Source organism: Halichoerus grypus, chromosome 11 (assembly GCF_964656455.1).
Source record: "Halichoerus grypus chromosome 11, mHalGry1.hap1.1, whole genome shotgun sequence".
Taxonomy (NCBI): Eukaryota; Metazoa; Chordata; class Mammalia; order Carnivora; family Phocidae; genus Halichoerus; species Halichoerus grypus.
This window is the reverse complement of record NC_135722.1, coordinates 51,103,434-51,115,492: the sequence shown is the minus strand read 5'-3', so window position 1 is coordinate 51,115,492 and position 12,059 is coordinate 51,103,434. Positions and strand designations below refer to the sequence as shown.

The 12,059-nt window shown below is 37.5% G+C and overlaps 1 protein-coding gene across 8 annotated transcripts in view; it reads right to left on the bottom strand.

Moving 5' to 3' along the window:
- The window catches only part of NUP98 (nucleoporin 98 and 96 precursor), a 122,075-nt gene that overhangs the window by 33,595 nt on the left and 76,421 nt on the right, over nt 1-12,059 (bottom strand). For all 8 annotated transcript variants that reach the window (XM_036119358.2, XM_036119365.2, XM_036119361.2 and 5 more), the window contains 2 exons: nt 7,737-7,914; nt 6,525-6,689 (listed from right to left, as the gene is read on the bottom strand). In XM_036119358.2, coding sequence (XP_035975251.1) covers nt 6,525-6,689; nt 7,737-7,914 — 343 coding nt within the window. The remainder of the gene's footprint in view (nt 1-6,524; nt 6,690-7,736; nt 7,915-12,059) is intronic.

Below are 12,059 nucleotides of genomic sequence, written 5' to 3'. Positions count from 1 at the left end.
GGGTCCAAATACAGATTCATGAAATCACCCTTTGGTAGTATCTTAAGGTCTGGTGTCTGGAACCTAAGCCCCATACTGAACAAATGGTGGTCTTCAGACAAAGATTATGCCTTACCTGATTTAACTAGCAAATATAATTTCCTGATATACACAGGGTGACCCTGTCCCCTCACACTGTCTTGTAGCGAGAAGCCATTGGGAAAAGAGAATAAAAGGTACAAATACCAAAGTCTCCAGTAACTTTGCATTTCTTTTAAACAAAAACAATTAGAAATAAATTTCCAGTTAACAATTTGGGGCCTGGAATTTATCTTCTGGGTGACTGAATCCTAAAGGCTAGCTGGGCTCTACATGTGCAGTATCATGTAAGATATAAGGAATGTCTAATTTCGAAAAGGAAAAACAAAGTAATACTAGAAACAAAAAAAATTTTTTTTTTAAATAAGCTCCACACCCAACATGGGGCTTGAACTCATGACCCTGAGATCAAGAGTTGCAGGCTTTACTGATTGAGCCAACCAGGTGTTCCCTAGGAACAATTTTAATCTAGGAATAATTCCTTTATGTTCGAGTGCCAAGAGTTGGCTTTACATTTTTTTTTTTTAAAGATTTTATTTATTTATTTGACAGAGAGAGAGACAGCGAGAGAGGGAACACAAGCGGGGGAGCGGGAGAGGGAGAAGCAGGCTTCCCTCTGAGCAGGGAGCCCGATGCAGGGCTTGATCCCAGGACCCTGGGAGCATGACCTGGGCCGAAGGCAGACGCTTAATGACTGAGCCACCCAGGCACCCCTGGCTTTACATTTATTAAGCAGTTTTCAAGATATACCCATGAGTAACAGTTTATGGTTTGAAAAGGTAATATTATGATACCTCATAATAAAGTTATGAGGTATCATCAACCTGAAGCACACTGTAAAGTAACTGGTTCAGTACAAATTCATTAAGTATGTCCTAAACTTGCATATTACCTGGTAAAATGCTAAAAAGTGGCTAAACTAATTTATGAAACATTCTCAAAATCAAAAAGTTTTACTTATTATTTTTATCATGGTATCATCGGTAGATTATTAATCTTCCAAAGTTTGGGGCTTATCTTCCTAAGTGGCCTATTTCATGCTGACCCTCAAATGGATGCTATTATGTAACAGGTAGTTTTAAAAATAATTTCATGATTATTTTGGGCGAAGAAACATCCATTAGTGTAACTTTTCCAACTTTATTTTTAATGGTATATTAGCTATTATTCCCTTGCATTCCTTTAACAAATATTCTTACTAAAAGATACCATTTAGATTAATACTCCTCCCATTTGTAAATATAGAAAAATTGAGCTGTTGGATACATAATAAATTGCCCCTTAAGACAAGAAAAATCCCCAAGGACAACTCCAACAAAACTGAAGGCCAAATAATGGTGAAAGGCAAACATGATACTATTTTTTACCTATTGGAGAGCCTACCCTTATGCTCTCTAATTCTGGAAAAAAATAAAATAATAAGTAGCTGTGGTCACACTGCTCCCATTTTAATTACAAGAATTACGGGAACACTAACTCCAAAAGTTCCCTCGTAAGTTAGTTTTTAACCAATTCACTTCTAGGAAAAGTTATTAAACTGCTCCATATCCTCTGTGTCAGCCTATCAGTTTGGATACCCTCCCTCTGTTGGGCTCCTATAACACCCTGTCTAAACCTGTTTTTTATGATTCATCATGATATATTGTGATTTCTTGCATATGCAGTATGTATATGTCCCACCACATTGTCAAGGCTTGAAAACATTATAACCTACTATTCTCTGTATCTACCACCAAGCACATTGTTAAAGTCAACATTCATCAGACATTTTCTTCATCAATTCTATTGCCTAGTGTAGTGCCTGGCACACACACGAGAGGGCAATTAATATGAAAGAACAAGGAGTGAGAATAGGTGAAAGGAAAGGAAAAAAGGGGAGGATGGTTTCAACTTACACTACTCAACAAAGAAATAACAGCAGCAAGAGATGTTCACTTAGAACATTTTGATGAAATCCTCCCATTTTGCCTTAAACAACTCAAGTACAGACCCAATGGACCCAGCATATTTTTAAGAAGGGTGCTAGGTAGGGATCAAGGTTTTATTCGCTCTACCCTCATGCACAGACTTTAAAGTTATGAGGTCTCATGTAATAAGTGGATAAGGGGGAAGTGAATGACTATGAAACTATGAGGAGCTGGTAGGCTCCTAAGATCCCCATTAGCGAATTTTGTTAAAGTATATCTAAGCAATTGCAATAAACTCCCCCAAAAGATGTCTGTGTACTTATTTTCAGAGAAATCTTGGGAGATCAGGTGCTTCTTCAAAGCCAGTCCTGGAAAGAAAAATAGACTAACAATAACAATAATAATATATATATATTTTTTAACAATAATAATATTAATAGAAAGATGGCTCAGAAGGAATGGAGGAAGTTTAAAAAAAAAAAGGAAACCTTTGGGAAATCTATGGAAAAGTAAGGCAAATACGCAGAAAAACAGCTAAACAGAATATCCCTTTCATATACTATAATCTCTTGAAAGTAGATCTTATTTGGGCGCCTGGGTGGCTCAGTTGGTTGAGCGACTGCCTTCGGCTTGGGTCATGATCCTGGAGTCCCGGGATAAGAGTCCCGCATCGGGCTCCCTGCTCAGTGGGGAGTCTGCTTCTCCCTCTGACCCTCCCCCCCTCATGTGCTCTCTCTCTCTCAAATAAATAAAATCTTAAAAAAAAAAAAAAAGTAGATCTTATTTATGTTTAAAACCAGCACAGTACATTACAAATCCTAAGTACATATATACTATCTGTAAAATGACTGTCTCTTCATATATAGGAGGGTGAGGTTTCATGACTGAAACCTTCAATGATTTTAGAAACCTTCACTTTCCATCTCAAGAGAATCTTCCTCATACAAACAAAGCTGCCAATACCCTAAAGATAAAGCACCTCTTAATCTAGTACATAAAGTAATTCAAGTAGGTAAAGTAAATCATTTTATTCAACAAAGGGTGAGCAACCAATCCACGGTCAAACAGGTATTTAAATAATTCATACTGTTATTCCCTCTAAAATAATTTAATCCAGTATAACTATTACTGTTGTCTGCTTCCAAAGTAACTTGTTTTCTAACTATAAAGAATGTTTTATATTCATTGGGCTAGAAAATTAGCCCTGTCAACATTACTGTGTTCTCTGGAGAAAGTTCATCTCAGGGTTTCAAGGACCCATCAAAGTAAGTGTGTATGTTTCTACACATACATTCAGGGATATTACAACAAGAAGTATAGGACACTGCAACATTAATATCTGAAGCAAAAAGGCCTATAGTATACATTTTATATATATGTAATATATTTTAATTACATAAAAATATAAACTATATATTCAACATATATATAGACTTACTGAATAATCTTAGATGGCTACCGTTTTACTTTTATTTATTTATCTATTTTAAAGATTTTTTTTTATTTATTTGACAGAGAGAGCGAGAGAGGGAACACAAGCAGGGGGAGTGGGAGAGGGAGAAGCAGGCTCTCCGCTGAGCAGGGAGCCCGATGTGGGGCTCGATCCCAGTACCGTGGGATCATGACCTGAGCCGAAGGCAGACGCTTAACGACTGAGCTACCCAGGCGCGCCCCTGCTTGTGTTCCCTCTCTCGCTGTGTCTCTCTCTCTATCAAATAAATAAATAAAACCTTTATAAAAAAGTATACACAAGATAAAATGCAATTTTCTTTTAAATCCTAACCACTTTTTTTTTTTTTAAGATTTTATTTATTTATTTGAGAGAGAGAGACACAGTGAGAGAGAGAGCAGAAGCAGGGGGAGTGGGAGAGGGAGAAGCAGGCTTCCCCGCGGAGCAGGGAGCCTGATGCAGGGCTCGATCCCAGGACCCTGGGATCATGACCTGAGCCGAAGGCAGACGCTGAACGACTGAGCCACCCAGGCGCCCCTAAATCCTAACCACTTTTTTCCTTTAAAAAAAATCTCTAACTCATTTGAATGTACTCACCTAGTGATGATAAGTTTCTGAGCAAGTCAACTAGTCTGTCTCAATGATACTGAACACAAGTTACAGTTCACTAAGAGGTGGAGGTAAAAAGCTATAGAAAGGTCTCTCTGCCTGAATGCCATCTGAGGTCTTTCAAGTGGTTCTGAAGCCTGGCCGCGTATTTCAATCACCCGGGGGAAAGCATTTAAAATATAAATATGCCTGAGCCCGATGCTGTATCTATGGAATCAAAGGTCACCAAAGTAGTGTTGCAGTCAGCTGAAAACTGGATCTCAGATCAGCATTTTGGAAATAATGTTCTAACTACCAAATGTTTCTGCAACTGCCCTGATTCACCGGTGTGATGAAGGTTTTTCTGCCAACATTTTCTCTAACTTCAACGGCATAGAAGAGATTATGTGAAGATTTAGTTACATTAATGTTTTCTGTTTTCTTAGATTTACCTCTTTAGGAGCAAATCAAATCTTAAGAACAAACTACAGAGGGAATGAAGATATTACATAAAAGGCAATGGGATAAAGCACCATTAAACAAAAATATAAATCTTCCTAATACCTAAAAAACCCTCAACTCTCAACTCTGAGAACCTGAGATTGTGCACAGGAAAAAAAAAATGCTAGAGCAGACTGAAGGAACACCGTGTTCCGAAATCAAACTCCCCAGGGGGCCAGGTGACAGTGTGAAGATAGTCATCTTGACACTAAGATGAAAAGACTGCTGTCTGTTCCTAGTTCATTCTGATGGCTCAAGTATTTTCCTCATGCCAAGTAAAATGTAGGTCTTTGGTGCTAATAACTAAAACTATGCAACCATTAGCATTTCCTACCTGTCTCACTCAGGTCACTGGGCAATATGAAGGAAGAGTCCTTCATTACTGTTCTAATATGTTAGGCTAATACCTAAACAACTAACCCATTTCTCCCATTTCTGCTTTCCCCAGCCAAAGACCACCCGCTTCTTAAATCAAAGGATATATCTGAAAAAGATCCCACTCACTGTATTCTCTTTGCCCATTTTGATCCTTACCACATCTCTTCTTCCTAAAACCTGGTTCTTCTGAAATTTTTTGGTGCTCTTCAAAAAGTTTTTTAAAGAGTTCTCACCTACTGAAGTGTCATCACAGAAATGTATAGTTATCCCTTACTATCTATATTCTGGAAATTAAATAGCCTAAAAAGATCACTGATTGTCAAGACATATTACATAAATTTGCTCTATCCACAGATGAAGCTTTTCTTTCACAGCTGCATCTTTAGGATCTAACAATTACTTTTATTAGCAGAAATGAAGGCTATCTGACTCTTATCCCAGGAAATACACATAATATAAGATCAAAAAACATTTTGGAGAGAAAGGGATTATACAAAGTATATGATTCAGAAAAAAAAAACCATGGAAAACCAAGTCCATTTACAGCATTTCTTTAGTTTAGAAGAGATTTCTTAGGGGTTTTGTGCTATAAAGATTATGAACATAGAAGTCAATGTATATCCCAGTTCCCACTTTCATCATGCCCTCCCTCACCTTGTACGCGCAAATATGAACATACATACACAACAATCTCCAGAAAATGCCTCCCAAGAAATTATTTAATAAATCATAAAAATCGCACATTTCAGCAGCCATAAGAATTGTAGCACAAAAAATTCCAAAGGTCCTGCTTTTAGCAGCTGAGAGGTAGAGGATGCTTTACAAAGAAATTCTGTGTTAAGTTCTCTTCTTTGAGGGAGTATGGCAGCAAAGAAAAAAACTTTTTGTAACTTGATTGAATATAAACAACATCCAAAGGAAAGTAAAACTCTTTGAGTTCGCAAAGAAACTACCTGATATTTAAATTGCAAACCTTTCCCTACATGGACAAAAGGTTTATACTGGCTTAACAATACTGAAAGAATATGACACAAGTAATTGCAATAAACAATACAGCCCCTCTTTCCCCACACCAAATAATTCATTTATATTCTAAAACCTGATCTATTTTCAGAAAGATTATGTATTGTTAAAATACAAATATCAAGAGGTTACCTGAAGTATAAGCAAACAACTTGAGAAAATGGGAGTTAAAAAACCCTTGCAGAAAGCTAACTGAACTTTTAAAAAACCACGGAGGTAAAGAACAAGATTAAACTGCACATCAGGTAGTCAAGGAAAATAAGATTTACTTTGTATCAACCCACACAAACAAAATGCTATCTTAAGTTGATCACTGAGCAGAGAATTCAGCAAGTCCAAATGAAAGAGAGGGAGGTGTTTAAGAATGACAATCTGTAGAAGGAATGATCCAAACAGCATGAGAATTCTTTAAATCTCTCAATTTAAGAATAGATGCCAGGACCACCTCATGCCCTCCCTGGTACTTGTCTCAACGTGATTGCCAATACATTTGTACTCTTCAAAGTTCCAGGGGTCATAAACAGCTTTGTACTAGCTGAATGACTTCCTTTCAACTTCTGTATCATGGATTCCATTCAAATTCACTGTCCTGTCTCTACCTGGGGTGGAGGTGCTGGCTTGCCATTAAGAGCCATCTGGAATGGGGTGGCCTGGCCTGCAGGAGGCAAAGGGGCAGTCTTCAACTTCTTTGTACTAGTTTTAGATGGCCGTTCCTCCTCCTCTTCATCAGAATCCTGAAGGCCATACTTAGAAAAATGGGAGACCTAAGGAAAAGAAGAATACAACAAAATCAATTTTTTTTAAAGATTTTATTTTTAAGTAAACTCTACACCCAATGTGGGCCTCAAACTTACAACCCTGAGATCAAGAGTTGCATGCTCTACCAACTGAGCCAGCCAGGCATCCCAGAATCCAACAAAATCAATTTTAACACTTATATTCCTAAGAGCTTCCATAATACTTGCCCTTGCAATCATGCAGAATTAGCTTTAAAAAAAAAAAAAGAGAACTATCAAAATATTTAAGGCAGAATGAAATGTCATCTATCACATGTAATTTACTGCTACCCTTAGATTTAGATGTTTCATACAAGTTGCTTATATACAAATACTAACTTATTAATATAGGAAACCAAATCTAGAAAAGCCATTACTATTTTCACATCTATATACTGCCTAGTTTTTCGCTATTAACTTGTGTCGGGCCTTCAACTAGTTAAATAATCCAAGTGGCTTAGAAGAGAAAGAAACCATTAGGTTAAACTATCAAGGAAGGAAGTCAACGTCTTCATCCCCAGAAATCTTTAAATGAATGACAACTGAGGAAGAGTTAGTATCAAGAAACAAATTCTGCCTCATGCCTCTAATGATGCCACACATTGAAAAAACACTCCTTAGAAGTATATCTAAATGCTCATAGGATGAGGTAGAGGATGTGAATCATGAGCATAAAGTTTTTAATAGCGTCTTATTGTTCTGGGGTGGCTCAGTCAGTTAAGTGGCTGCCTTCAGCTCAGGTCATGATCCCAGAGTCCTGGGATCAAGCCCCACATGGGGCTCCTTGCTCCACAGGGAGCCTGCTTCTCCCTCTCCCTCTGCTGTTCCCCCTGCTGTGTGCTGTCATATAAATAAATAAAATCTTAAAAAAAAAAAAAAAAAGACGTGTAATCTGGAGCAAATCATGATGCATCTCTGTATCTGTTTCCTAATTTGTAAAAAAAAAAAAAAAAAAATTTTAAGAGAGGACCACTTATAACACATTTTGTCACTCTAACCACAGTTTATAAGAACTAGGTTAAGTGACTATTATACCTTAAACACCCAAGAACCCGTTTCAGGACGGTACTCTTTGAATTGAGCTCCCTGTTTCCTTGAAACTGCTTCCAATCTGCCCTCATAGTTGATATCAGCAAGTCGATCTGGGCTCTTTATTAAACAACGAGATGTTTTATCTGTTGGCCAAACTCCATCCAGTGTAACTTCAGCCTTCCTGCAATGTACAACCACATAAAGTATAAATGTTCCATATTTAAGACCAGACACCCAAGTAGCATCTATATAAATAGCAAATAAAGGTACCTGTGTTACTTTGGAATTTGCAGATATTTCATAAACTTGACTCTTGCTTCCCAGGGTAGATAAGCTCAAAAGCAAGGAATTACCCCCACCATCAACTAGCTCAATATCTGGTTCAAGAGTCAAACTCCATTCATTTTGAACTACCATAGCACATCAATTATTTCCAATGAAATTTTAGTTAACACTTACACTATGCAGCCTTGACCAAATCCAGTGCTAATAGTCAAATACTAAGACCTAAGTCTTAGTGAAGGTCTTAAAGCGCTACTGTACTTAAAAACAACATTAATAAAGCAGCAACTACTACTGATTAATAACAAATGCTTGCAGAATGAGACATCAGGAACAGCATAATATTAACCGTTAAGTAAAAGTAATGAGTGTGAAGACGACTATAACAGCAGTAATGTACACCTTCTAATATCAATATGTGAGATCAAGGACGGTAATCTATTCATTCTATATGCCTTGCACCTAGTAGAGTGATTAGCACTTAGTAACAGATGACTTTTTTCCTTTTATTTATTTATTTTTAAGATTTTATTTATTTATTTATTTGAGAGAGCGAGAATGAGAGAGAGAGAGAGAGCACATGAGGGGGGGAGGGTCAGAGGGAGAAGCAGACTCCCTGCTGAGCAGGGAGCCCGATGCGGGACTCGATCCTGGGACTCCAGGATCATGACCTGAGCTGAAGGCAGTCACTTAGCCAACTGAGCCACCCAGGCGCCCCCCTAACTTTTATTTATTAAGTAATCTCTACCCCCAATGTGGGGCTTGAACTAATGATCCCAAGATCAAGAGTCACATGATCCACCAACTGAGTCAGCCAGGTGCCCCTAGGTCACTTTTAAAAAAAAAAGACTGACTATAATTAAAACACAATGTTTAACAGTGACTTTTTTTTTTTTAAGATTTTATTTATTTGTGAGAAAGAGAGAGAGCATGAGCAGAGGGGGAGGGGCAGAGGGAAAGGGAGAAGCAGACTCCCATCCTGGGACCCTGGGACCATGACCTGAGCCGAAGGCAGATGCTTAACTGTCTGAGCCACCCAGGCGCCCCTAATAGTGACTTTTTTAAACATTATTTTTTTATTGTGATAAAAGGTATACCAGAAAACTTACCATCTTAACCATTTCTAACTATACCATTCAGTAGTGTTAAATATGTTCACACTGTTGTACAACCAACCTCCAAAACTTACTCATCTTTCCAAAATTAAAACTCTATACCCATTAAAAAAACAACTCCCCAACTTCCTGCCACTGGCAACCACTATTCTGTTTGTTTCTGTGAATCTGACTGCACAAAAGGCCTTAAATAAGTGGAATCATATAGTATTTGACTTTTTATGATTAGCTTATTTCACTTAGCATGTCCTCAAGGTTCATCCATGCTTTGCTAGTCAGGACTTCCTTTTTAAGGCTACATAATATTCCACTGCATATAAAAACATATTTTGTTCATCCATTCATCTGTCAATGGATAGATATCTGGGTTGCTTCTACCTCTTGGCTATTATGAACAGTGGTGTGTACATATTTCTTTGAGACCCTGCTTCCAATTCCTTTGGATATATACCCAGGATATATATCTATATATCCAGATATCTATATATATCCCCTGCTTTCTATTCTTTTGGAATTGATGGATCATTTTTAATTTCCTGAGGAATCACCATACTCTTTTCCATAGTAACTGCATCATTTTACATTCCCACCAACAATATATACAAAGGTTCCAATTTCCCCACACTCTTGCAAAAACTTTTTTCTTTTTTGAAATTCAGTAACCATTCTAATGGGTGTGATAGCTCACTGTGGTTTTGATCTGCATTTCCCTAATTATTAGTGATGTTGAGTATCTTTTCTCTCTCCCTTTTTTTGAAGATTTACTTGAGAGAGAAAGAGAAAGAGAGAATGAGCACCAGCGAGGGGAGGGACAATGGGAGAGAGACTATCACAAGCAGACTTCCTGCTTAGTGCGGAGACAGCTGGCGGCTTGATCCCAGGGATCCTGATCATGACCTGAGCCAAAACAAAGAGTTGGCCGCTTAAATGATTGAGCCACCCAGGTGCCACGACTGTCTTTTCATATGCTTGTTGGCCATCTGCATATTATCTCTGGAGAAATGTGTACTAAAGTCCTTTGCCCATTTTTAATTGGGTTTTTTGTATTTTTGTTGTTGAGCTGCAGTTCTTCATTAACCCCATATCAGAAATATGATTTGTAAATATTTTCTCCCATTCTGTAGGCTGGCTTTTCATTCTGTGTTCTTAGATGTCTTAGATTTTAACGTACTCTAATTTGTTCACTTTTACTACTGTTGCCTATGCTTTTAGTGCTGTATCCAGGAAATCCTCATCAAAATATAATGACATGGGAAAAAGAATGTCTCTTCAACAAATGGTGTTGGGAAAACTGCATAGCTACATGGAAAAGAATGAAACTGGACCACTTACACCATACACAAAAATAAATTCAGAATAGATTAAAGAACTAAATGTGAGAACTGAAACCATAAAAATCCTAGAAGAGAACACAGGCAGTAACTTCTTTGACATTAGCTGTAGCAACTTCTTTCTAGATATGTCTCCAGACACAAGAGAAACAAAATAAAAAATAAACTATTGGGACTACATCAAAATAAAAAGCTTCTCCACAACAAAGGAAACAATCAACAAAACTAAAAGGCAACCTACGGAATGGGAGAAGATTATTTGCAAAAGTTCTATCTGATCAGCGGTTAGCATCCGAAAATCTATAAAGAACTTACTAATACCCCCCAAAACAAATAATCCAGTTAGGAAATGGGCAGAAGACATGAAGAGACATTTTTCCAGAGAAGACATACAAATGGCTAACAGACATGTGAAAAGATGCTCAACATCACTGATCATCAGGGAAATGCAAATCAAAACTACAATGAGGTATCACCTCCTACCTGTCAGAATATGGCTAAAATCAACAACACAAGAAACAACAGGTATTGGCGAGGATGTGGAGAAAATGGAAACCTCGTGCACTGTTGGTGGGAATGCAAACTGGTGCAGCCACTATGGAAAACAGCAGAGGTTTCTCAAAATTAAAAACAGAACTACCCTATGATTCAGCAATCACAACACTAGGTATTTACCCAAAGAATACAAAAGTACTAATTCAAAGGGATACATGGACCCCAATGTTTACAGCAGCATTATCTACAATAACCAAATTATGAAAACTGCCCAAGCATCCACTGATTGATGAATGGATAAAGATGATGTGGTGTACACACCCATACACTATGGAATATTACTCAGCCATAAAAAAGAATGAAATCTTACCATTTGCAATGATATGGATGGAGCTAGAGAGTATACTGCTAAGCAATATCAGTCAGTCAGAGAAAGACAAATACTGTATGATTTCACTCATATGTGGAATTTAAGAAACCAAACAAGCAAAGGGGGGTGGCGGGAAGGGGAAAACCAAGAAACAGACTCTTAACTGAAGAGGACAAACTGATGGTTACCAGAAGGGAGGTGGGTCGGGGGATGGGTGAAATAGGTGATGGTGATTAAGGAATGCACTTGTGATGAACACTGAGTGATGTATGGAAGTGATGAATCACTATACTGTACACCTGAAACTAAAATTACATTGTTAATTCATGACATCTCTAATGTCATGAACCTTCCTCTCCCTATGTTTTATTCTAAGAATTTTGTAAGTTTTAGGTGTTATGTTTAGTGCTTGGTCCATTTTGAGTTCATTGTTCTATAACATAATACAACTTCATTCTTCTCTACCTGGATATCAAGGTTTCCCCAGAATCATTTGATAAAGAGATTATCCTCTCCCCCATTGTATGGTCTTGATAGCCTTGTCAAAAATCATTTAACTATGTATGTGAGGTCCCTTGAGATTCTGGATGGATTTTTCTATTTCTGCAAAAAAATGCGGATTGCATCGTGATAGGGATTACATTAAATCTGTAGATTGCTTTGGGTAGTATGGACATTTTAGTAATTTAAAGTCTTCCAATCCATGAACATGGGATAACTTTCCATATATTTG